Source organism: Mya arenaria, chromosome 13 (assembly GCF_026914265.1).
Source record: "Mya arenaria isolate MELC-2E11 chromosome 13, ASM2691426v1".
Taxonomy (NCBI): Eukaryota; Metazoa; Mollusca; class Bivalvia; order Myida; family Myidae; genus Mya; species Mya arenaria.
The window spans coordinates 64181539-64209330 of NC_069134.1; the positions used below are offsets into that span (position 1 = coordinate 64181539).

Here is a 27792-nt window from a genome sequence, read left to right on the forward strand (position 1 = left end):
CTTTGAAGTGAGGTTGGTCATGATGTCTAGTTGATTTTGCGATCAGTTGGTCAAAGGTCAAGGTCACTGACCTTGAGGTGAAGAACCGGTTTCTGCTCAATAACTCAAGAACGTTTACACCCAGGAACTTCATACTTGGTATGCCAGTTAGTCATGACTAGTTGATGGCCCCTATTGATTTTGGGATCAGAAGGTCAAAGATGAAGGTCACAATACTGTGAGGGTTCGTCTCCAGTCCAAAAGTACAAATTTCATGTCCATCATTGATTATTTCTCACCTACGACCACACAATGGGGGAGACATGCGCTTTTTCAAAAAAGCAATCTCTAGTTGTCATTGCTTTCAAAGGAGAATAAAATGCTTACAATTGAATCTACCATTAATATATGTGTAAAATAATAATTTTAATAACTGAATTAATGACAATTTTACAGCACATGGACATGCTTGGTTGGGGAGTGACAAACACCCTGGATGGTGAAGTGTACGAATCACGCACCACAATTGCAGTTCTGGAGGCTTTGGATAAGATTGACCAGACAAACATGTCCATGTACTGGATGGCACCTGAATCATATCTCGGAAATAAGGTACATATTTGTGATCTAACGTGTGTTTGCAGGGATCTCATTTGTTTCTGCTTTTTCCTACTTTTTTGTGAAAAATGTTGATTGATAGGTCAGTTTTTATCTTTATTTTTTTTTTAAATTTGTTCACCGTTTTCCTCATGAGTGTGAAACGGAGCATATTTGTTGTTTAAAACATTTTCAACCTGAGATAGTTTGAAGGCTAAATCTTTTTATCACTTTTTAGTTTCATCTATTGTTTGAGGAAATACTGTGAAATAATTTGATTTGTATTCATTGGCATAATATTTCGTGGTTTATAAATTTCATTTATTTTTAGATATTTATGGATACAGGCTATTGAATTTAATGAGGTTTTGCTTGCAGGTGTTGAGCTACGGAGGATTCCTCCAATACACATTGATATTTGTGTTGCCAAGGAATGAAACCATAGCTACAGAAGCCCTGATAGAACCTGACCTTGTACTTGTTGGTAACCATGGTGATCGTGTGGAACATACTGCGGTCATTCAGCCGTACGATAGTTCTTCAACACAGATGTCTGTGCAGTTATATGAGGTAAGAGCATGAAAATAATGAACCTTATTTTTTAATTACCTTGCTTTATAATATATTCAATTTCTGTGAATTTATTAGATTGTTGAATTTCAAGAATTATTTTTATTTTTGAGATATTATGTCAAGACTCTGTTTGAAAGTATTCACACAATTGAGCCAAATATTTATTATATCAAACCAATTTTACAACTTTTTCAAATATCTAGCAATTTTTATTGATTTTTTGTTTTGTTTTGTTTATTGTGAATTATTATTTTTAAATCCGGCATGTTGGGAACGCTTAATATTATCTGAGATTCTAATGATGCAATTTCAGCATTGTTTGACAGTATCACTGATTTTAATGGAATAGACTGATATATTAACATTACTGTGTTTCAGTACAATTTCCGGTACCCCGATGGCAAGCCTGTTGACCGTGAGGCATTCATGATGATCCTGGAGAATCTCGGAGCCATGCACATTCGGGGCTCGTATTACAGTCTTGTTGATGAAATAAGGTGCGACTCTAATGATTTGCACATGAATAAGATGTTAGAGATAAGTGTTTATTATGTTCTATTAATTGATAAAAATGAAGAAGATTTATATATGTTTTCCAAAATCTGAACCATGTTGCTAAAAAAGACATTTTATCTACATACGATTATTTGAAATCTTTATCAATAGTTATTAATCACTTTCAGACTGATGGAGGTGGAGCTTGATGTCGCAAGTGAAAATGGAACCGGAGAGCGTGCCAAATCCGTGGAGCAGTGTCAGTGTCCTCGGGGCTACAGCGGCGCCTCATGTGAGGACTGTGCGGACGGGTACTACCGAGCGCGCAACTATCCTTTCCTCGGGACATGTGTGCCATGTGACTGTAATGGACATGCGGATAGTTGTGACCTGAGCACAGGAGTGTGCATTGTGAGTTGAAACCAACTGTTGTATGTTTTTAAGGTGGAATTCTGAACTGTATTTCTTCAGTTTCAGCTTCAGATCACTGCTTATAATGTTTGTCTGGTTACTATGATGACCCATAGATAGACACTTGTCACATTTTTCGGCATGCCCTTTTAGGATTTCCTTGACAACACTATTTGAGACCACTGTGAGCAGTATTTGCCTGATAACTATGAGACTCATAATGACTACCCGTGTATAGATTTTCCATTTCTCACATTTTTGGGTATTCTCTTACAGGATTGCCATGACAACACCATGGGAGACCACTGTGAGCAGTGTTTGCCTGGTTACTATGATGACCCATACAGATCAGGATGTTCCATCTGTGGCTGTCCTCTACAGGTTGATTCAAACAAGTATGTGTTTTAGGGCCTTCGTTTTTGCTTGTCCTTAATGACAAAAAGAATTGTCATAGTTGTCATGTGGTTGTCCACTTTAGTAGTATTGCGGCTGAATGCAAATATGTAAAGTGATGGTCAACTAAAAAACTCCTAGTTATGTTTTGATCATTTATTATATATATATGTTATGATGTGATGCTATCTTATGTTATGATTTATTAAATAGATTGGAATATATCTTTGAATCTGGAAATAATCCAGTCTCAAATCTTTCATGAACATATATGTCTATACAGTTTTAAACTGAAGCAAAAGATTGCAAACTAATTTTGTATTCAATTTGTAACAATCTTTTATAAAACAGAGATTTTTGTTCACAGTTTTGCTGATCAGTGTCGAGTGAGCAGTGATAACATCCTACAGCGATGTGAGTGCTTTGATGGCTATACTGGTGACAGATGTGAAAGGTAAGTTGATTATTTTCGTAAAGGTCATCCTAAGGTTGTTTCGAATACCACAATGGTCACCACTAATTCCTCATAGAAATGCATGAGTTCATTCATTGTGTTACACTCAACACATTAGTTACTTCCCTTTGCTCGCAGTTATCATGTTATGATGATCAAAATCCACAGACCACATTCAAAATGTTAAATTATGTTTTATTTTCATTTTTTATTAACTTTATGATATGAAACATTAATTTATTTAAAGGATTTAAACAAAATAATATGACAATGAGATAAAATAAATCAAATTTCTTTAAAAATGAATAGCTGAAATCCAGTTACAGTCTGTACACGTAGACAGAGATCTACTCAGACTGTCCAGTCAGATTTCTTTGTAGGATATTTATTGAGTATACGTGTGTTTGGTTTGAGTTCGCTATGGGGGACAAGTGTATTTTCTACTGGTACTGCCTTTTCCACGCACATATCGCCACCAATATGTTTATTGTTGTAACATCCTGTTGGACAATCCTTGTATTATAGTTTAGGTTAAAATACAAAAACATAAACGAACACAAAGGAGATTCTTCAGAGAAATACAAGTAATGCTACATTTTCGTTGATGTTGGCTCTTGTCTTTATATGTTGCTTTTATTGTCCAGATAATGTCCGTATTTGGAATTAATATGTTAAAAAGATATTCATCCACTATCCCCAAAAAACGAGTGAAGTAATGCAAAGAAATCTTGATCATTGCAGATGTGGGCCTGGTCACTATGGTAATCCAATGACGATCGGTGAAACGTGCGAGCTTTGTCAGTGTAGCGGAAACATCGACAGACGGGACCCATATTCCTGTGATCACCTTACTGGCGAGTGTCTGCGGTGCGAAAACAACTCCACAGGCCCACAGTGTGAGCGGTGTGAAGACTGGTGGTATGGCGATGCCATTTTGGCAAAGGACTGTGCTGGTATGGTTATTAGCTCGACTATTCGAAGAATAGGTGGGCTATACTACTCGCCCCAGTGTAGGTGTACAGTTAAAGTTTTAGGGCAAGTTGGGATTTTCACTTATAAGTCCAATACCCTACATTCAATTGACTTAATACTTCACACAGTTGTTTAGGCCCATCACATGATGAGGTTAGATAACTCCATATTATTCTTTACACAGATTATGGCCCCTGATTGACTATGGAACTTGGGTTAAAGTTTTAGGGCAAGTTGGAATATTTATTAATAACTTCTATATCCTTTGTTCAATTGACTTAATACTTCACACAGTTGTTCAGGACCATCCCACAATGAGGTTACCAGGGTTCCCCCTGGGTTCTAAAAAGTTGTCGCCACATTTTCGCGGGGGGTTAAGGGGGCCGCGATAGGCCCCCTTACGGGTCCAGGGCAGTGCCCTTGTGGGGGCCAAGGGGGCGAAGCCCCCTGAAGCTCATGGGGTTTAAGCATTTTAAGAGCCTTAAATTGCATTTAATTAGCACATTGTCGTGCAAATCATAACATTTTGTTGTACATAAAGCACAAGATATTAATAGCAAATTGTTATTCTGTTGACAAAATTCATTGTATATGGACTAGTATACAAATAAAAAATATTGCAAAAAATGTGACATAAACATCACTATGTTGATTTCAGTCTAATGCCTGCATACAATAAAAGAATACATTGTTGAAATTATGAGATAAATTTAAAATAAATGGAAACTCAAAGAAATATACATTGTCAAACTAGGGCCATAACTTTCCTAATAGAAATTTGTCTACCTACTCTTTACTCCAGCCAACATATTAGAAGCCTTATCAAATGGGGTTTAATCCTATTTATTTGATTTCTGTTAATCTTTTTGACACTTTTTGAACTCTTAGAATGCTGCATTTATAGCAATTACAAATTGCGACAAAACCAAAGCAAGTCTATTATTAGCGCGTAAACGTCATTACGAAATTTGCATATCACGTGACTTTCCGACAACATAAAATTCTACGATTTGCATATTTAAAACTAACACGATAATTACGCAACAACAAGGCTGTTGAGCTAAATATTAAAATTGTTTGCTAATAAGAGACATAACAGTTAAAGGATGTCATTGTTTATCCGTGAAAGCAATAAAATTCTGCAATAATTAGCGAGGTGTTGACTGGGCCGTGACTGCTTGCCCTAATAGTCGGATTAATTTTTGTTGTCGCACCAGCAGATGCGCTTGATTTATGACAGTGACAGAATCGATTATCATGCAGGCCGCATGGTCACCACTTACGTCATTTTAAGAAAATATTTTAGAAAAAAATAGTTGTCGCCATAAATTCGCCAAATTTGAAAAGTTGTCGCCACTTTTGCGATTTTGTCGCAAATGGCGACAATGGCGATCGCCAGCGGGAACCCTGGGTTACATAACTCCATATTATCCTAAATACAAGTTATGGCCCCTGATTGACTTAGGTTAAAGTTTAAGGGCAGGTTAAAGTTTTAGGGCAAGTTGGGATTTTCTCTTAAAACTCCAATACCATTCATTCAATTGACTTAATACTTCACACAGATGTTCAGAGCCATCACATAATGAGGTTAGATAACTCCATATTATCTGTTATACAAATTATGGCCCCTGATTGACTATGGAACTTAGGTTAAAGTTTTAGGGCAGGTTGGGCTATTGTTTAATAACTTCTATACCCTTCATTCAATTGACTTAATACTTCACACAATTGTTGAGGACCATCACCCAATGAGGTTACATAACTCCATATCCTTAATACAAGTTATGGCCCCTGATTGACTTGGGTTAAAGTTTTAGGCAAGTAAAAGTTAAGGGCAGGTTGGGATTTTAATAAAAAAAACTTCTATACCGTTCATTAAATGCACTTAATAAAATTCAAAATTATTTACGACCATCTTACAACAAGAAACATAACTCCGTTTTAAGCCTAAATTCAAGTTATGGCCCTTGAATTTTTTTTTTTTAAATTTCCTTTGAAAGGCATATTTGTATATTCTTAACCACATTTTCATAATGGGAAATCAAGTTATTTGAATGACTTGCGTCATTGTTTGGGCGGGCTGGTGGGAGGGCAGCATCAAAGTTATCTTATGTATCAAATAATTTTAGTTAGGTTTGACATAGAGACCAAACGTGGTATTATTACATCGTTATTGTATTCTAAGTCAAAGCGGCGTAGTCGAGCGCGCTGTCTTACGACGGCTCTTGTATTTACTTTGTGATTGCCTAACAAATTTAAATGAAGAAAAACATGTTTGTTTTAGTGTAAGATCATAATACATTTTGCCTCGTGCACACCACAAGTAAATATTTCACTAGTGGCTATGCCAGTCTTGAAATATAGCTTTTGGTGCTCACACGTTGAAATATATCACGATCTTTCACTGAAACAAACAATTTTCTATTATAGTCAAAAGCTAGCAGTGCTTTACTTAATAATGATTTAAGATTTTGCTCAATGTTATCAATTTAATTTGTTAATCCATTACAGTGGATTATGATTAATTATTGTTATCCCATGCCTGGCTGTATCTTAATTTTAGAATGTTCATGTGACCAGTGTGGTGCGCTACTGTGTGGAAGTCAGAATGGAGAGTGCTCGTGTAAACCCAACGTGATCGGCATGAACTGTGACCAATGTGCTGTAAGTATTGTGCATAACCTTTAATTGAAATGTTCTTTCCAAAGCATCTGTTTTGTTATTAAAAAAGTGGAATATAAATAATAAAAATATGGAAATATATTGGTACTGCCAAGTCATATAAGAGGTTTATTGAAATTTGTGAATTGTTTTAAGGTTAAAGTGTTAAAGTTTGATAAAAAGGTGACAAAATGAAGAAATCCATGGAGTGTGGTAACAAATGTTTTTTGGTGAATAAACAACAACAATATTTTAAGACCAGAGCCATTTCTTAAAGCTGATAAAACAAAGAAGAAGTGATAGATTGTTTGAGTTTTTTTTTTTTTACCAAAGGTTCTTCATGTACAATAAGATAAATATGTAATCTAGAAATCTATTGTTGCAGCCTGATACATGGGGCTTTTCTGAGTGTAACGGATGTGTACCATGCGGATGTGAGGAAGCAGCGATCACAAGCCAATGTGATCTTGACAATGGCACGTGTTCGTGTCAACCGGGCGTGCGTGGAGACAGGTGTCAGGCATGCATTCCTGGACACTGGAACTACGGATCTTGGGGATGTGACAGTGAGTAAAGTTTACTGTAACACTTGTTATTAGTGTATAATATTGTATTGCTGGAATTGTAATATGCACACACCGAGTGTATATTACCAAACTTAAAGTACAAAAATGTTTGTGAATTTATGGCCTTAAAAAAATAATGGTTTCCAATTTTATTTTTTTTAAATAATGGAACTTTTCATTTATGGTACTGCAAAAGACCAAACTAAAATGTAGTTTTAACATGTAGAATTTAGTTTAATCACATTGATCACAAATTCATGGATATTTTCTTTGAACATTTCAGTGTGTGATTGCGAGTTTGATGGAGCAGTGACCTGTGACCCAATTGATGGAAGGTGCCAGTGTCTACCAGGCGTGACTGGATCAAAGTGTGAACATTGCTTGGATAGATGGGTGCTGATCCCACAGGAGGGGTGCCAGGGTAAGTAATTGCAGTTATCAGTTGTAGGAGTGTGTCAGTGTTTATCAGGTGTGACTGGTTCAAAGCTTAAACAGTGCTTGGGTAGATGGGTGTTGACTCGCAGGATGGGTACCAGGGTATTGCAGTAATCAGATGTAGGAGTGTGCCAGTGTCTACCAGGTGTTACTGGTTCTAAGTGTGAACAGTGCTTGTATAGATGGGTGCTGACCCACAGGAGGGGTAACAGGGTAAGTAATTGCTGTGATCAGTTGTAGGAGTGTGTCAGTGTCTACAAGGGTTCATTGTAATAAGTAATTTGTTGTTTCAAAAGTCACTTTTAGTGTGTTTTGAATTTGACATGAGCTTGCATTGTGACATATATACCTACATAAATTGGCACATATACCTACACATATACTTTCAACCGTGACACATACTTTAAAAGTGTGACGTACTCATAAACAGTGTCTAACACACATACTTTCAGAGTCTGACATAAAAAGTTTCCGAGTGTGACACCATTACTTTCAAAATTTGACGTTTATACTTTCAGAGTGTGACGCATAAAGTTTCCGAGTGTGACACCATTACTTTCAAAATTTGATGTTTATACTTTCAGAGTGTGATGCATAAAGTTTCCAAGTGTGACACCCTTACATTCAAAGTTTGCATATACTTTCAGAGTGTGACACATGTATTGACAACCTGCTGGATGACCTTGAGGTCCTGGAAGTTGATGTGGAGAGTGTGAAGGGCGGGCTTGAAACTGTCTCCATTGGCCAGGAGGCCATGAAGAGACTGGACAGGGCAAACGCTTCCATATTCACTCTGCAGGTATTGTAAAATCATAGATGTTTGTTGTGCTTTAAGATTTTTACATAAGGCTCTCTTTTAATTGCTCTATGAAAAGGACTTTTAGATGAATGTGAAATTTATGTCAAAATCATTCAAGGATATTCAAAAATATTTTAACAAGATCAATTGTCATGAAATTGTTCATTGTTTAGTATGTAAGAAATTGCCTTGTATTTACAGCCGCAGGTCAATTCAGTGCTATACGAGTCTGAGAACATCACACTTGAGCCAGTATCTCTTGAACTTCAGCAAATGGATCTGTATTCTAACACCATAAGGACCAGGGTAAATCACTTGTCTTGCATGCGTTTAATAATTATTTTCATGACATTAACTTTATGTATTCTTTGATTATCCATGGCGATGGACATGTGGTTAGTGTATCAGACTCAGGATCTTATGGTCCTGGGTTCGACACCCAGTTGGAGCTTAGGCTTTGGTTTTGTCAGGGTTACATCCATTTCAAAAATAGGTAAAATAGGTAGGCTTTTTTTATTAATTTTTTTATTATAAGACTTTATATAAGAATGCTATTTTCATCAGTAGAGATTGGTGGTAAAGTCATTTTCTGTAAAACGATTTTTTTTACAAACGTATAAAAACGGTAGGGTTGGTGACTATATCATAGGTAGAGTAACCCAAACCAAATGTATTTTTTTAGACCTTGGACAATGATTAGTAATTTTTATCACCCAGGAGTGGTAAATGGTTTTTAATCAGATGAGCCTTATAAGATTTTAAAACTATGACCATTGCTATGCGAAGTAAAAACAATTATTTCTTTATATATGAAGGAAAGACTTGGCTTTTCATCTTTGTGCCATTAGATAGGCACACACTTGTTGTTTGTCTGCTTGACTTGTCCCTGTAGCTTCTGTTGGATCAATTAATGAAATATAAATGTGTTTGTTTGCTTGACTTGTCCCTGCAGCTTCTGTTTGATCAATTAATGAAATATATAATATGTGTTTGTCTGCTTGGCTTGTCCCTGTAGCTTCTGTTTGATCAGTTAATGAAATGTATATGTGTTTGTCTGCTTGGCTTGTCCCTGTAGCTTCTGTTGGGTCAATTAATGAAATATATATGTGTTTGTCTGCTTGACTTGTCCCTGTAGCTTCTGTTGGGTCAATTAATGAAATATATATATGTGTTTGTCTGCTTGACTTGTCCCTGTAGCTTCTGTTGGATCAATTAATGAAATATATAATATGTGTTTGTCTGCTTGACTTGTCCCTGTAGCTTCTGTTTGATCAGTTAATGAAATATATAATATGTGTTTGTCTGCTTGACTTGTCCCTGTAGCTTCTGTTTGATCAATTAATGAAATATATAATATGTGTTTGTCTGCTTGACTTGTCCCTGTAGCTTCTGTTGGATCAATTAATGAAATATATATGTGTTTGTCTGCTTGACTTGTCCCTGTAGCTTCTGTTGGATCAATTAATGAAATATAAATGTGTTTGTCTGCTTGACTTGTCCCTGTAGCTTCTGTTGGATCAATTAATGAAATATAAATGTGTTTGTCTGCTTGACTTGTCCCTGTAGGTTCTGTTTGATCAGTTAATGAAATATATAATATGTGTTTGTCTGCTTGACTTGTCCCTGCAGCTTCTGTTTGATCAATTAATGATATATATATGTGTTTGTCTGCTTGACTTGTCCCTGTAGCTTCTGTTGGATCAATTAATGAAATATATATGTGTTTGTCTGCTTGACTTGTCCCTGTAGCTTCTGTTGGATCAATTAATGAAATATATATGTGTTTGTCTGCTTGACTTGTCCCTGTAGGTTCTGTTTGATCAGTTAATGAAATAATATGTGTTTGTCTGCTTGGCTTGTCCCTGCAGCTTCTGTTTGATCAGTTAATGAAATATATAATATGTGTTTGTCTGCTTGACTTGTCCCTGCAGCTTCTGTTTGATCAATTAATGAAATATATAATATGTGTTTGTCTGCTTGGCTTGTCCCTGTAGCTTCTGTTTGATCAGTTAATGAAATATATATGTGTTTGTCTGCTTGACTTGTCCCTGTAGCTTCTGTTGGATCAATTAATGAAATATATATGTGTTTGTCTGCTTGACTTGTCCCTGTAGCTTCTGTTGGGTCAATTAATGAAATATATATGTGTTTGTCTGCTTGACTTGTCCCTGTAGCTTCTGTTGGATCAATTAATGAAATATATATGTGTTTGTCTGCTTGACTTGTCCCTGTAGCTTCTGTTGGGTCAATTAATGAAATATATAATATGTGTTTGTCTGCTTGACTTGTCCCTGTAGCTTCTGTTGGGTCAATTAATGAAATATATATGTGTTTGTCTGCTTGACTTGTCCCTGCAGCTTCTGTTGGGTCAATTAATGAAATATATATGTGTTTGTCTGCTTGACTTGTCCCTGTAGCTTCTGTTGGGTCAATTAATGAAATATATAATATGTGTTTGTCTGCTTGACTTGTCCCTGTAGCTTCTGTTTGATCAATTAATGAAATATATATGTGTTTGTCTGCTTGACTTGTCCCTGTAGCTTCTGTTGGGTCAATTAATGAAATATATAATATGTGTTTGTCTGCTTGGCTTGTCCCTGTAGCTTCTGTTTGATCAGTTAATGAAATATATAATATGTGTTTGTCTGCTTGGCTTGTCCCTGTAGCTTCTGTTTGATCAATTAATGAAATATATAATATGTGTTTGTCTGCTTGACTTGTCCCTGTAGCTTCTGTTGGATCAATTAATGAAATATATATGTGTTTGTCTGCTTGGCTTGTCCCTGTAGCTTCTGTTGGATCAATTAATGAAATATATATATGTGTTTGTCTGCTTGACTTGTCCCTGTAGCTTCTGTTGGATCAATTAATGAAATATATATGTGTTTGTCTGCTTGGCTTGTCCCTGTAGCTTCTGTTGGGTCAATTAATGAAATATATATATGTTTGTCTGCTTGACTTGTCCCTGTAGCTTCTGTTGGATCAATTAATGAAATATATATATGTTTGTCTGCTTGACTTGTCCCTGTAGCTTCTGTTGGGTCAATTAATGAAATATATATATGTTTGTCTGCTTGACTTGTCCCTGTAGCTTCTGTTGGATCAATTAATGAAATATATATGTGTTTGTCTGCTTGACTTGTCCCTGTAGCTTCTGTTGGGTCAATTAATGAAATATATATGTGTTTGTCTGCTTGACTTGTCCCTGCAGCTTCTGTTTGATCAATTAATGAAATATATAATATGTGTTTGTCTGCTTGGCTTGTCCCTGTAGCTTCTGTTTGATCAGTTAATGAAATATATATATGTGTTTGTCTGCTTGACTTGTCCCTGTAGCTTCTGTTGGATCGATTAATGAAATATATAATATGTGTTTGTCTGCTTGGCTTGTCCCTGTAGCTTCTGTTTGATCAATTAATGAAATATATAATATGTGTTTGTCTGCTTGACTTGTCCCTGTAGCTTCTGTTGGATCGATTAATGAAATATATAATATGTGTTTGTCTGCTTGACTTGTCCCTGTAGCTTCTGTTGGGTCAATTAATGAAATATATATATGTGTTTGTCTGCTTGACTTGTCCCTGTAGCTTCTGTTGGATCAATTAATGAAATATATATGTGTTTGTCTGCTTGGCTTGTCCCTGTAGCTTCTGTTGGATCAATTAATGAAATATATATATGTGTTTGTCTGCTTGACTTGTCCCTGTAGCTTCTGTTGGGTCAATTAATGAAATATATATGTGTTTGTCTGCTTGACTTGTCCCTGTAGCTTCTGTTGGATCAATTAATGAAATATATATGTGTTTGTCTGCTTGACTTGTCCCTGTAGCTTCTGTTTGATCAATTAATGAAATATATAATATGTGTTTGTCTGCTTGGCTTGTCCCTGTAGCTTCTGTTTGATCAGTTAATGAAATATATAATATGTGTTTGTCTGCTTGGCTTGTCCCTGTAGCTTCTGTTTGATCAATTAATGAAATATATAATATGTGTTTGTCTGCTTGACTTGTCCCTGTAGCTTCTGTTTGATCGATTAATGAAATATATAATATGTGTTTGTCTGCTTGACTTGTCCCTGTAGCTTCTGTTTGATCAGTTAATGAAATATATATGTGTTTGTCTGCTTGACTTGTCCCTGTAGCTTCTGTTGGGTCAATTAATGAAATATATAATATGTGTTTGTCTGCTTGGCTTGTCCCTGTAGCTTCTGTTGGATCAATTAATGAAATATATAATATGTGTTTGTCTGCTTGACTTGTCCCTGTAGCTTCTGTTGGGTCAATTAATGAAATATATATGTGTTTGTCTGCTTGGCTTGTCCCTGTAGCTTCTGTTGGATCAATTAATGAAATATATATGTGTTTGTCTGCTTGGCTTGTCCCTGTAGCTTCTGTTGGGTCAATTAATGAAATATATATATGTTTGTCTGCTTGGCTTGTCCCTGTAGCTTCTGTTTGATCAATTAATGAAATATATAATATGTGTTTGTCTGCTTGACTTGTCCCTGCAGCTTCTGTTGGATCGATTAATGAAATATATATATGTGTTTGTCTGCTTGACTTGTCCCTGTAGCTTCTGTTGGATCAATTAATGAAATATATAATATGTGTTTGTCTGCTTGACTTGTCCCTGTAGCTTCTGTTGGATCGATTAATGAAATATATATGTGTTTGTCTGCTTGACTTGTCCCTGTAGCTTCTGTTGGGTCAATTAATGAAATATATAATATGTGTTTGTCTGCTTGACTTGTCCCTGTAGCTTCTGTTGGGTCAATTAATGAAATATATATATATATGTGTTTGTCTGCTTGACTTGTCCCTGTAGCTTCTGTTGGGTCAATTAATGAAATATATATGTGTTTGTCTGCTTGGCTTGTCCCTGTAGCTTCTGTTGGATCAATTAATGAAATATATATGTGTTTGTCTGCTTGACTTGTCCCTGTAGCTTCTGTTGGGTCAATTAATGAAATATATATATGTTTGTCTGCTTGGCTTGTCCCTGTAGCTTCTGTTTGATCAATTAATGAAATATATAATATGTGTTTGTCTGCTTGACTTGTCCCTGCAGCTTCTGTTGGATCGATTAATGAAATATATATATGTGTTTGTCTGCTTGACTTGTCCCTGTAGCTTCTGTTGGATCAATTAATGAAATATATAATATGTGTTTGTCTGCTTGACTTGTCCCTGTAGCTTCTGTTGGATCGATTAATGAAATATATATATGTGTTTGTCTGCTTGGCTTGTCCCTGTAGCTTCTGTTGGATCAATTAAGGAAATATATAATATGTGTTTGTCTGCTTGGCTTGTCCCTGCAGCTTCTGTTTGATCATTTAATGAAATATATAATATGTGTTTGTCTGCTTGGCTTGTCCCTGTAGCTTCTTTTGGATCAGTTAATGAAATATATAATATGTGTTTGTCTGCTTGACTTGTCCCTGTAGCTTCTGTTGGATCAATTAATGAAATATAAATGTGTTTGTTTGCTTGACTTGTCCCTGCAGCTTCTGTTTGATCAATTAATGAAATATATAATATGTGTTTGTCTGCTTGGCTTGTCCCTGTAGCTTCTGTTTGATCAGTTAATGAAATGTATATGTGTTTGTCTGCTTGGCTTGTCCCTGTAGCTTCTGTTGGGTCAATTAATGAAATATATATGTGTTTGTCTGCTTGACTTGTCCCTGTAGCTTCTGTTGGGTCAATTAATGAAATATATATATGTGTTTGTCTGCTTGACTTGTCCCTGTAGCTTCTGTTGGATCAATTAATGAAATATATAATATGTGTTTGTCTGCTTGACTTGTCCCTGTAGCTTCTGTTTGATCAGTTAATGAAATATATAATATGTGTTTGTCTGCTTGACTTGTCCCTGTAGCTTCTGTTGGATCAATTAATGAAATATATAATATGTGTTTGTCTGCTTGACTTGTCCCTGTAGCTTCTGTTGGATCAATTAATGAAATATAAATGTGTTTGTCTGCTTGACTTGTCCCTGTAGCTTCTGTTGGATCAATTAATGAAATATAAATGTGTTTGTCTGCTTGACTTGTCCCTGTAGCTTCTGTTGGATCAATTAATGAAATATAAATGTGTTTGTCTGCTTGACTTGTCCCTGTAGGTTCTGTTTGATCAGTTAATGAAATATATAATATGTGTTTGTCTGCTTGACTTGTCCCTGCAGCTTCTGTTTGATCAATTAATGATATATATATGTGTTTGTCTGCTTGACTTGTCCCTGTAGCTTCTGTTGGATCAATTAATGAAATATATATGTGTTTGTCTGCTTGACTTGTCCCTGTAGCTTCTGTTGGATCAATTAATGAAATATAAATGTGTTTGTCTGCTTGACTTGTCCCTGTAGGTTCTGTTTGATCAGTTAATGAAATAATATGTGTTTGTCTGCTTGGCTTGTCCCTGCAGCTTCTGTTTGATCAGTTAATGAAATATATAATATGTGTTTGTCTGCTTGACTTGTCCCTGCAGCTTCTGTTTGATCAATTAATGAAATATATAATATGTGTTTGTCTGCTTGGCTTGTCCCTGTAGCTTCTGTTTGATCAGTTAATGAAATATATATGTGTTTGTCTGCTTGGCTTGTCCCTGTAGCTTCTGTTGGATCGATTAATGAAATATAAATGTGTTTGTCTGCTTGACTTGTCCCTGTAGCTTCTGTTGGGTCAATTAATGAAATATATATGTGTTTGTCTGCTTGACTTGTCCCTGTAGCTTCTGTTGGGTCAATTAATGAAATATATATGTGTTTGTCTGCTTGACTTGTCCCTGTAGCTTCTGTTGGGTCAATTAATGAAATATATAATATGTGTTTGTCTGCTTGACTTGTCCCTGTAGCTTCTGTTGGGTCAATTAATGAAATATATATGTGTTTGTCTGCTTGACTTGTCCCTGCAGCTTCTGTTGGGTCAATTAATGAAATATATATGTGTTTGTCTGCTTGACTTGTCCCTGTAGCTTCTGTTGGGTCAATTAATGAAATATATATGTGTTTGTCTGCTTGACTTGTCCCTGCAGCTTCTGTTTGATCAATTAATGATATATATATGTGTTTGTCTGCTTGACTTGTCCCTGTAGCTTCTGTTGGGTCAATTAATGAAATATATAATATGTGTTTGTCTGCTTGGCTTGTCCCTGTAGCTTCTGTTTGATCAGTTAATGAAATATATAATATGTGTTTGTCTGCTTGGCTTGTCCCTGTAGCTTCTGTTTGATCAGTTAATGAAATATATAATATGTGTTTGTCTGCTTGACTTGTCCCTGTAGCTTCTGTTGGATCAGTTAATGAAATATATATGTGTTTGTCTGCTTGACTTGTCCCTGTAGCTTCTGTTGGATCAATTAATGAAATATATATATGTGTTTGTCTGCTTGACTTGTCCCTGTAGCTTCTGTTGGATCAATTAATGAAATATATATGTGTTTGTCTGCTTGGCTTGTCCCTGTAGCTTCTGTTGGGTCAATTAATGAAATATATATATGTTTGTCTGCTTGACTTGTCCCTGTAGCTTCTGTTGGATCAATTAATGAAATATATATATGTTTGTCTGCTTGACTTGTCCCTGTAGCTTCTGTTGGGTCAATTAATGAAATATATATATGTTTGTCTGCTTGACTTGTCCCTGTAGCTTCTGTTGGATCAATTAATGAAATATATATGTGTTTGTCTGCTTGACTTGTCCCTGTAGCTTCTGTTGGGTCAATTAATGAAATATATATGTGTTTGTCTGCTTGACTTGTCCCTGCAGCTTCTGTTTGATCAATTAATGAAATATATAATATGTGTTTGTCTGCTTGGCTTGTCCCTGTAGCTTCTGTTTGATCAGTTAATGAAATATATATATGTGTTTGTCTGCTTGACTTGTCCCTGTAGCTTCTGTTGGATCGATTAATGAAATATATAATATGTGTTTGTCTGCTTGGCTTGTCCCTGTAGCTTCTGTTTGATCAATTAATGAAATATATAATATGTGTTTGTCTGCTTGGCTTGTCCCTGTAGCTTCTGTTGGATCGATTAATGAAATATATAATATGTGTTTGTCTGCTTGACTTGTCCCTGTAGCTTCTGTTGGGTCAATTAATGAAATATATATATGTGTTTGTCTGCTTGACTTGTCCCTGTAGCTTCTGTTGGATCAATTAATGAAATATATATGTGTTTGTCTGCTTGGCTTGTCCCTGTAGCTTCTGTTGGATCAATTAATGAAATATATATATGTGTTTGTCTGCTTGACTTGTCCCTGTAGCTTCTGTTGGGTCAATTAATGAAATATATATGTGTTTGTCTGCTTGACTTGTCCCTGTAGCTTCTGTTGGATCAATTAATGAAATATATATGTGTTTGTCTGCTTGACTTGTCCCTGCAGCTTCTGTTTGATCAATTAATGAAATATATAATATGTGTTTGTCTGCTTGGCTTGTCCCTGTAGCTTCTGTTTGATCAGTTAATGAAATATATAATATGTGTTTGTCTGCTTGGCTTGTCCCTGTAGCTTCTGTTTGATCAATTAATGAAATATATAATATGTGTTTGTCTGCTTGACTTGTCCCTGTAGCTTCTGTTTGATCGATTAATGAAATATATAATATGTGTTTGTCTGCTTGACTTGTCCCTGTAGCTTCTGTTTGATCAGTTAATGAAATATATATGTGTTTGTCTGCTTGACTTGTCCCTGTAGCTTCTGTTGGGTCAATTAATGAAATATATAATATGTGTTTGTCTGCTTGGCTTGTCCCTGTAGCTTCTGTTTGATCAATTAATGAAATATATAATATGTGTTTGTCTGCTTGACTTGTCCCTGTAGCTTCTGTTGGGTCAATTAATGAAATATATATGTGTTTGTCTGCTTGGCTTGTCCCTGTAGCTTCTGTTGGATCAATTAATGAAATATATATGTGTTTGTCTGCTTGGCTTGTCCCTGTAGCTTCTGTTGGGTCAATTAATGAAATATATATATGTTTGTCTGCTTGGCTTGTCCCTGTAGCTTCTGTTTGATCAATTAATGAAATATATAATATGTGTTTGTCTGCTTGACTTGTCCCTGCAGCTTCTGTTGGATCGATTAATGAAATATATATATGTGTTTGTCTGCTTGACTTGTCCCTGTAGCTTCTGTTGGATCAATTAATGAAATATATAATATGTGTTTGTCTGCTTGACTTGTCCCTGTAGCTTCTGTTGGATCGATTAATGAAATATATATGTGTTTGTCTGCTTGACTTGTCCCTGTAGCTTCTGTTGGGTCAATTAATGAAATATATAATATGTGTTTGTCTGCTTGACTTGTCCCTGTAGCTTCTGTTGGGTCAATTAATGAAATATATATATATATGTGTTTGTCTGCTTGACTTGTCCCTGTAGCTTCTGTTGGGTCAATTAATGAAATATATATGTGTTTGTCTGCTTGGCTTGTCCCTGTAGCTTCTGTTGGATCAATTAATGAAATATATATGTGTTTGTCTGCTTGACTTGTCCCTGTAGCTTCTGTTGGGTCAATTAATGAAATATATATATGTTTGTCTGCTTGGCTTGTCCCTGTAGCTTCTGTTTGATCAATTAATGAAATATATAATATGTGTTTGTCTGCTTGACTTGTCCCTGCAGCTTCTGTTGGATCGATTAATGAAATATATATATGTGTTTGTCTGCTTGACTTGTCCCTGTAGCTTCTGTTGGATCAATTAATGAAATATATAATATGTGTTTGTCTGCTTGACTTGTCCCTGTAGCTTCTGTTGGATCGATTAATGAAATATATATATGTGTTTGTCTGCTTGGCTTGTCCCTGTAGCTTCTGTTGGATCAATTAAGGAAATATATAATATGTGTTTGTCTGCTTGGCTTGTCCCTGCAGCTTCTGTTTGATCATTTAATGAAATATATAATATGTGTTTGTCTGCTTGGCTTGTCCCTGTAGCTTCTTTTGGATCAGTTAATGAAATATATAATATGTGTTTGTCTGCTTGACTTGTCCCTGTAGGTTCTGTTTGATCAGTTAATGAAATATATAATATGTGTTTGTCTGTTTGACTTGTCCCTATAGCTTCTGTTTGATCAGTTAATGAAATATATAATATGTGTTTGTCTGCTTGGCTTGTCCCTGTAGCTTCTGTTGGATCAATTAATGAAATATATATGTGTTTGTCTGCTTGGCTTCAATGGGCTCTTTTGGGCCCTTGCCTTGTGCCCTAAACAGGGCTCATTTTTGAAGTTTCAAGTACTAGGCTTGTCCCTGTATTTATTATTGTATTATTGTCCCTGCAGCTTCTGTTGCATCAATAAATAAAGAATTACTGTTAAGATTTGCCTTAGGTGTCATTAGCCATTTATATATTTGCAATCTTTCGATTGTCTGAATAAAAAAGAAACACCACCATATATCAGTTATTCCGAATTTCCAGTCGGAGGCGGCAATTGCTGATGCTGAAGATCTAGTGGACGAGGGTAGACTGCTGTATGAGAGTACTGATGGTGCCATGAATCTTGGCGTTGAGAGTGAGAAGGCGGCTGCAGGTATATACATGAACTTTCTAAGCAGGGATATGATTTGATGAAGATTTGCAGATTTCCTTGGGTCTAATGGCTCCTGAGACAAAAAGGAAATATAAAAAAAAATATTTAAAAAGTTATCTGGTTGCTTTTGGTTGTTACTTCAATTGTTTGTTGACGCTGCAGTTTGCTTTAAATTTAAAGCAAGGAAAGCCCTCAAAAGGGCTTCATAAAGCCAGTTTTGCTTCTTCAGCAGGGAGCTTCAACCCTTTGACACTCATTGAGGGCCTAAAGCACCGACCAAAGCCATTGTCAAAAGGGTTTCAGCTTCGAGATTAATTACATCCCTGCTAAGCACTTATCGTGCACTGGGCATTAGCAAGTAGATGAGGGATTTTATGCAGAAATCAATGGAAGAACTTTCTGTACTATGATTTATCTCCTAGAAAGCTGATTTTTTTGCCCCATTATCAAATATTAAGAGCACTAGATCTCATATTGAAGCTTGATTATTACAAATATTTCTTCCAAATCCAGATTATGTGATGTTTGACATTATAAAATTGGAGAAGAAAAATGGGTTTAATTTTTTTCCTTCCAGCTGCTATCAGCTACATCAATGGCGTCTTGCAGCAGATAAACGAGGGAATCAAAGTGACAAACATCGAGACATACATCACCCTATCAGAGAGAATTATTGGCGAACTTGAAGCCCGAAACTTCACTGGACAGAATGACACTCTTGCTAGTGACATTGAAGAAGCTGAGATGTGTATGTGGCTTGTTTATTGCATACTAATAAATATTTTATGAAATCGCTTGGAACCCGAGAGAAATTTAAAATTGTTTTGTGCAAAATCTTAATAAATTACAATCCCTATGTAAAGCTGTTAAGTTCATTTTTTAGTTTCAAAATTAAAGTATTTATAAAACACGTCAATGCATCTGCTGTTGAAGAAGAAATGCAAAGCATAATATTTCAAATATTTTGTGAGTAGATGTTTGAAATCAAGTTTATTAGTTAAAAAAATAGTTTGAAAAATAGAAAGTAATAGAAAAACAAACATTGTTTGAAAACAAATAGGTAAATTTTTTTGAATTAACCTTGTTGCTTCATGCAAACTGTCTTAAAGAGTTCCCCCTGATATATTTTTTGTATTACAGTACTGGAAGGTGTAAAGGCTCTACAACTGACACCTCAGAATCAGGCCACTTTCCGTGACACAGTCTCTGATGATATTGATGAGGTCAACCGGCGGCTCTTAGATCTACAGGTAACATTGATTTAATAAGTTGTATGGTTTAAAAGTAATGAATGGAAGGAAGGCCCTACCACTGACGCCTTTGAGTCGGGTATTGTGCGTCACAGTGTCAAATTATATTGACGTGGTCAACCGACAACAGACAGTTACATATAAAGTTAGATGTATATTATCTGTAGTTTCCAACTTTACTCCTTATTATAATGAAGGTAATGCACCTAAGAAGGCATGTCATTGAAATTGCTACAACTTGTGCATTAGAGAAATATGACCTTCTTGGACAAGGTTTATGTTGTTATTTATGAGGTTAATTAAAAAGAAAATAATTGAATTAATGAGAACTTACTAAATTACCAAAGTCTCTATAAGAACAGAACACAAATGCATTTTTCAATTTTCGCTTTTCAGGTAAACAGCGAGGATTCGGAAGCTACGACCACCAAGGCAAAGAGCATTCTTGCAGAACTAATCCTCAACACAAATCCAAAGATTGAAATGAGCGTCGACGAGATCTTACTCGGGGAAGATTTGACTCAGGAATCCCTTGAAGAGTCCATGCAACAGCTCAATGATTCACAGAACAACCTAGATATGGCTGCAGAGGAGCTGCAGGTAAATGTGGAGTAGTACAAGTCTGTCTGAACCATTTTTCCTTTCATTCCTGGATTTTGCATTGCCATAATGGCAAGAAATAATGATTTTTATGCCCCAAAGGTAGATCTTCATTGCTATTTTCTTCCCTTTTTTATATACTGACATTGTTCAAAGCTCAATGTCACATTCGAGGGCACTCTTCACATACTGTGACAGCTCTTGTTATTTGAGTGAAGCTTTTGTTCTATCATAATGTATACTGCTGATTTTTAGCTCGACTATTCGAAGAATATGGAGAGCTATACTACTCACCCAAGCGTTGGCGTCCGCATCACACCATGGTTAAGGTTTTGCATGCAACCACACTTAGGTTAATATCTCAGCAACTACTTGAGGTATTGCATTGAGGCTTTATACAATGGTACTCAACCATCCAACCTACTTTATTAACCAAGTAAGATAACTCTTAGTTTCATTTAGTGCAAATAATAGGCCTTTATTATTCGACTTAAAAATTCTGGTTAAGGTTTTGCGTGCAAGCACACATAGGTTAATATCTCAGCAACTACTTCAGGTATTGCATTGAGATTTGATATAATGGTACTCAACCATTCAACCTACTTAATTTACCAAGTTAGATAACTCTCGTTTGCATTAAATGCAAATAATTGCCCTTTATTATTTGACTTAGAAATTCTGGTTAAGGTTTTGCATGCAAGCACACATAGGTTAATATCTCAGCAACTACTTGAGGTATTGCATTGATACTCAACCATCCAACCTACTTAATTTACCAAGTTAGATAACTCTAGTTTGCATTAAATGCAAATAATTGCCCTTTATTATTTGACTTAAAAATTCTGGTTAAGGTTTTGCGTGTGAGCACACAAAGGTTAATATCTCAGCAATTACTTCAGGTATTGCATTGAGACTTAATACAATGATACTCAACCATCCAACGACTTAATTTACCAAGTAAGATAACTCTAGTTTGCATTAAATTCAAATAGTGGCCCCTTTTTTATTTGACAAAGAAATTCTGGTTAAGGTTTTGCATGTAACCACTTTTAAGTCAATACCTCAGTGAATACATCATGTATGGCATTGATACTTTACACACAGGCTCCCAACCATTTAACCTTCTTCTTTAATCAAGTAAGATAACTCTATCTTTCATATTATAAATTTTTTGCCCCTTTGTTATGAGACTTAGAAATTCTGGTTAAGGTCTTGCATGTTAGCACACATAGGATAATATCTCAGCAACTACTTGATGTATTGCTTTGAGACTTTATACAATGGTATTCAACCACCCAACATAATTGAATTACCAAGTTAGATAACTGTATTTTGCAAATAATGGCCCTTTATTTTAAGACTTAAAAATTCTGGTTAAAATTTTGCATCTAACCACATTTATGTTAATATCTCAGCACATCATGTATTGCATTGAAATCTAATCTAACAGTGATCCATGCATGTTTCACCAAAACTTTTCAATCCTTACACTGCAAAGCGGTGGAATAGTCGAGCGCGCTGTCTCGGTGACAGCTCTTGTTCATTTCATTATTGACCTGTCACCAAAGCAATTATTACAACTCATTAAGATCGTTTGGCGATGGTTTCAGTTATCAAAATGGTTAATGAAACCATGTGATTTTTAAAATATAATCCTATCATTGGTTTATTGATAGTTTAAAGGACAACTGGTGACTGGTCCATTCTTCAGACTGGTCCCTTCTGATTTCTCTCCCTTGCAATAAATGAAATCGTAACAAATACATAAAATTGATAGAGAATTAGAAATTTACAAGCTTGGCTATGTAAAATTACAATTTCAGTACAGGATTTGCACACTTGTGAAAATTTTGACCACTGTTGAATATATTAACATTTCAATTTCCATTTTCAGAATCTGTCTCGTGTGTCATCCATGTTGATGCAGGGAAGGGCCGCCCTAAAACAGTTTACGGACATCTACAGTGACCTTGACCAGTCTGAGATCTATGTTAACCAGACAGCTGACCATGCTGACATGCTCAATGAACAGGCCGCCATCTTGGAAACGTGGGTAGAACTTGTGTATAGTTTGAACTTCCGTTATATGTATTTTTAGCTCACCAGAGCACGAAGTGCTGAAACAACCACTCCAAATTCAATTAAACTTTACAGGAAGCTTCCTTAGGTGACCCTGTACAAAAATACAACAAGGGGTCATGATTTATCAACAACAACAACAACAGCAACAAAATGGCCAACTTCCTGTTTTGCTTTAAAAAAACATCTCCTCTAAAACTACCTGTCCAAATTCAATGAAAATTTACAGGAAGCTTCATTGCATGACCCTCTACAAAAATACAACCAGGCATTGAAATTGATCAACAACAACAACAAAATGGCCAACTTACTGTTTTGCTTTAAAAAAAATCTCTGAAACTACTAGGCCAAATTCAATGAAACTTTACAGGTAGCTTCATTGCATGACCCTCTACTAATATAAAGCAAGGTATCATCATCAGTAAAGAGATGTTTAAATGGCAACATTTTTATTAATGCTTCATCACAGAGTTGTGGCCCTTTGCTTAGCTGAGCGTTTTAGGGCCATCATGACCCTCTTGTTTTAGATGCCTAACTATCACACATGTGATAACCTTAATAAGGAGATCAGTCAGACCAAAGGGAATTAGGAGTTTTAATATCCCACAGACCAAATTTGTGTGAAGAATATTCGAGTCATTCAATATTTCTAATAATTTATATTCGTTCTGTGTATTGCACTGTGAACACCTTATATGCTGTGTATTTCAGTGTGTACACATATTCATCCTGTGTATTGCAATGTATATACATAGACATTCTGTGTATTGCTGTGTTTTCACGTATACATTCTGTGTGTTTCAGTGTATACACAGACACACGTGCGATTGCTTCCAATGCAGTAGCTGCAGGTCGAGCCTATGAAAACATTGTAAAGGCTATCAACGATGCTAGTGATGCTGCCAATGTCACCTTCGATAATGCCGACTCAGCAGCTGTAGATGTATGTAAATTTATATCTTTTTAGAGCATTTTTTGGTTGGAAATTATTGACTTTAAAGTCTATAAATAATAGCATTTGAGAAAGTCTAAGTAAAGCTAATGTAACAGCAATTTCATTTAAAAAGGAAACGTTCTGTTCTTTAAGAAATAAAACAAAACGAAACAGTTCTTACCCCAAATCAACATTGGACTAAATTTTTATTACCGGTATAAAAAACACTTTTGCAGTCAAATGGTGTCGGCGAGCTGTCAAAGAACTTCACCATGTCCAGTGAAGAACTGCTGATTGAGGCCAAACTCAGGTTTAATGCCACACAAGTTGGTAAGTGACCATTAACGTATTAGATTAAATGTGTAATATGCTTGGGCAAGTTCGGTAGGCATTATACTGTGTACAACTCCAATCAAAATAGAAAGCTAGACTAAGGTGGCACTGTCAACAAACTGTTGGGTAGGAGTTGGTTGTTAAGTGCTTAATAGCTGACAGCGTAAGAAACAGGCCTCAGCTTTACCATTTTGAGTCAGGTAATGACTTTGGTCAACCCTGTTGAGTATTTGAATATATGTGGGTTGACATCTTGTTTAACAATCTGATTACAGATGTTTGCATTGGTTTTATTATGTGAAGACTATCAAGTTGGTTAGCCACCATCAACACTTTGTTAGATAAAGCAACTGAATTTTGCGTCATGCTGTTTGTTAACAACGGCTCACATGTTTTTTGGTGAATATCACAGAAATTTGTTTTATGTGTCAATTTGTTTCATATCAATCTTTTTCAAGAAATGTCGGGAAAATTATCAATCCTGTGTGCTTGGTTGGTAACCTGTTACCATTACTATTTGTGTAGGCTTTGTTATTGGCTTACACAAGTGCCCTCAGGTCCTATCTTTTTGTCTGGACCTAAAACACATGGTAGATATTTGCTTTATTTTCATCAATAAATTAAAATTGCATAACAAACTCATATTCTTTACATTTAATTATGATTGAATCATTAAATTGCACATTATTTCACTGATAAGATTGTCAATAAATCAGGGAATTTAAATTGATTAAACAGGGAATTGAATTAATGTGTTTTAAATAACAAACTTGCTATTCAAGACTTGCTGGACCGCCTGGACAGTGCTAAGGCTGGTACCATGGTCGTGGAAGGACTCAACAAGGAAGTCAGTATTGCAGGAAACCAGATCAAACAGAGACTACTTACTATTCCTGTTGGTGGGTACACTTGTTTTTGATAAGAGGATGTGGCTGTTTTGATTGGTTGAAACAATGGCCTACTATGAAAATCAAATTAAATAGTCAAGGTTCGGAGTCTGGTATGATTTATGGTGCTGTTTTGAATTTCTGTTAGAAATTGCCAATTTTGATGAGAGCGGCTGTGATTAAGTTATGTTGTCGATTGAGAAGTGTTGTATAAGTATTTTGCATTGCACTTTGAAAAGTCATAATTTAACTTATCAGTTATTTCTGATTGACAGTATTTAATCTAAGTTTTGGCAGAAGTTTATCAAATATACAAGCATGCATATTTGAATTAATAATATCTGGGTTTTTTTCATCATTCATATATTCATTCAATTTATTTACCCAAAATGATAGAATATTGTTACCTTCAGGTGAGGTAGGTCAGAAGGCCAATGATGTGTCAGCCAATGGTGAAGCTGCCGGTCAGAGAGCGGAAGACGCCAAGGTTAAAGTCAAGGACATTCTCAAAGACCTTCCAAAACAGCTGGAGAAAACTGTGCCTCTCACTAACGATGCTCTCAACACCAAGAGGGATATTGTACAGGCCCGGGCTCAGGGTAAGCAATTTGATGTAATGTATGTTAAAGGTCAAGGACATTATTGATGACCTTCCAAAATGGCCAAGAAAACAGTTCCCGCCACTAATAATACTTTCAATACCATTTAAAAAACATTTTTGTTCATTTCTAGACAAATTTGGACTTCCCAATTCAAGTCAAAATGACACATTTTCCTCTACCAGAAAAGCCCTGGCCTCATTCCCATAATGATGGAAAAAACAACACTTTTGCAGACTTAGTCTTAAACCAAACAAGTTGTATAAGTGTACTGTGGTTACCATGCATATGATTTATTTAAATATTTCTTTCCCAGTTAATACAGTACAGAAGTTCATCCCGAACATCCAAACATTGCTGACAGACCTCACTGCTGAGTCCGAGAGAGTTATGGTTCTTGGACAGCAGGTGAAAACCAACATTGCTGCCCTGAAGGAGAAAATCGCCATCGCAAGAAACCAGGCTAATCTGGTATGTTTACTTTCTTTCTCTCAAATAACTAACCAAGTTATTTGTTCCTATTTTTAGATTGACATATGCATTTCAATTTTTGTGGAGCTTTGGAGTTGTATTAGGTAATTTGGCCAATAAACATAGTTTTCATGCCATAAATTTATTAATCTTTCAAATGTCTTAAAGATTTCTTTCTTTATATCGTATTTCATGTATTCCATGACTTTTCTGTGTATTGAAATTGTGTTTTGGTATATGACTAACTAATGTTATTTCTCATTTGTTTGGAATAAATCTGATGTTTGAACAATCAATAACTTTTATAATTTAGATCAGAGTTGGTCTGAACTTCCTCGGCAACACGACAGTTGAGCTGCGAAATCCCCGCAACGTTGCGCAGGCTGGCTCGTACAGTGACGTGTCACTATTCTTCAAGACAACAGATGAGAATGGTCTGCTATTGTATGCCGGAAGTGAAATGTCAGGAAGCAAGAAACCGAACCAGGTGAAACAAATGGTGTTTGAAATTCATGACAAAAGAAGAGGAAAGCTATTAGTCATCAATTTGAGCTAGTCTGTTTGTCAAAGAAAAAAGTTAATGGTTGTCTAAGAGCTGTTGGTGGTGTTTTTGCACTAACATCTTAACATTGGCCATGTCTCAAAGAACTGTTCAGAATGTTGAAATAAAACTTGGTATACACATTGGTTGCCAAAGACAATACACACATATATACCAAGGCCCACAACTCTCATTAAAGTAATGGTTAAGCCCCTTGTTTGACTGAAAAACACAAGACAAGCTTTGGCATTCACTCAACGGAACTCTTCTACTTCCTTTACAATCAATCATACCCTTTAGGATATGATTATTATGAGGGGATAGAGAGAAAAAAGATGTGAGAGGTTTTGAGCTTTTCATCTACAATTGCTTTAGAAATTATTAAACATTGATTGATGATCTTTATTATAGTTTTGTTGTAACTTGGTCAATGAAAACTTCACTTTAAGCTAAAAGTTTTATTGAAGCAAGACATGGTGTTTTGAATCGGTTGTAATCCCAAATGTTCCATGTGCTTTCAGGACTTCATGTCCATCGAGATTGAGAATGGTAATGCTGTGTTCAAGTACAACCTGGACTCTGGCCTTGTGAAGATAAATCACCCACACTACGTCTCTGATGGGCAGTGGTACAAGGTCACAGCTAAAAGGTAATAATTATTTTGTATTTGTTTTGGAACATTATTGCAATGGTCGTTTTTAAAATGAATGTCTCATGGTGTCTATTTGCTGACCAAGATATACCTGGATAGTTTAATTTTTTGATTTGTTAGATATGAATTGGTATTATTTCATACATTGTATACAGGTGCTAGTGAAATATATATTTATTGAATTCAAAAATGGATTACCTGTAGAAATCAATGTTTTATTTAAACAATTCAAAGGATTGGCAAGGCAGGAACGTTGCTTCTCGAACAGGACCAAAACAAACCAGAGTTGCCTCCAGTGATGGGCGTCGCTCGGGGCTCAAACACAGTCCTTGACCTTCACCCTCTCACAACCAAGTTCTACAGTGGTGGACTGCCAGAAGAGGCCACCATGGTGGGTTATGATTATTTTTATATTGTCTGTGTTGAAAAGGGTAATACAAATAGACATTGGTTTTAATACTGTTGTATTGGTGTTATCAGCAGAGGCATTGGTCATGCTGCTGTAGTTGTCCATGCAAAAGTTAAAATGTTTTGCTATAACTCCAAAAAAGAAATGATCTTGCTTGGATAAAATTTTGAAAAAATAT

At 35.7% G+C, this 27792-nt stretch overlaps 1 protein-coding gene across 1 annotated transcript in view; it reads left to right on the forward strand.

The window, feature by feature from the left end:
• The window catches only part of LOC128215458 (laminin subunit alpha-like), a 61840-nt gene that overhangs the window by 20576 nt on the left and 13472 nt on the right, over nt 1-27792 (forward strand). Inside the window, exons 23-47 of the mRNA XM_052922142.1 lie at nt 436-591; nt 955-1146; nt 1528-1646; nt 1833-2055; nt 2332-2450; nt 2816-2902; nt 3644-3855; nt 6438-6538; nt 6921-7101; nt 7385-7522; nt 8184-8335; nt 8537-8641; nt 18748-18859; nt 19437-19607; nt 20000-20109; nt 20506-20709; nt 22604-22758; nt 23593-23731; nt 23959-24052; nt 24838-24954; nt 25356-25541; nt 25858-26012; nt 26326-26499; nt 27075-27202; nt 27440-27596. Coding sequence (XP_052778102.1) covers nt 436-591; nt 955-1146; nt 1528-1646; nt 1833-2055; nt 2332-2450; nt 2816-2902; nt 3644-3855; nt 6438-6538; nt 6921-7101; nt 7385-7522; nt 8184-8335; nt 8537-8641; nt 18748-18859; nt 19437-19607; nt 20000-20109; nt 20506-20709; nt 22604-22758; nt 23593-23731; nt 23959-24052; nt 24838-24954; nt 25356-25541; nt 25858-26012; nt 26326-26499; nt 27075-27202; nt 27440-27596 — 3687 coding nt within the window. The remainder of the gene's footprint in view (nt 1-435; nt 592-954; nt 1147-1527; nt 1647-1832; nt 2056-2331; nt 2451-2815; nt 2903-3643; nt 3856-6437; nt 6539-6920; nt 7102-7384; nt 7523-8183; nt 8336-8536; nt 8642-18747; nt 18860-19436; nt 19608-19999; nt 20110-20505; nt 20710-22603; nt 22759-23592; nt 23732-23958; nt 24053-24837; nt 24955-25355; nt 25542-25857; nt 26013-26325; nt 26500-27074; nt 27203-27439; nt 27597-27792) is intronic.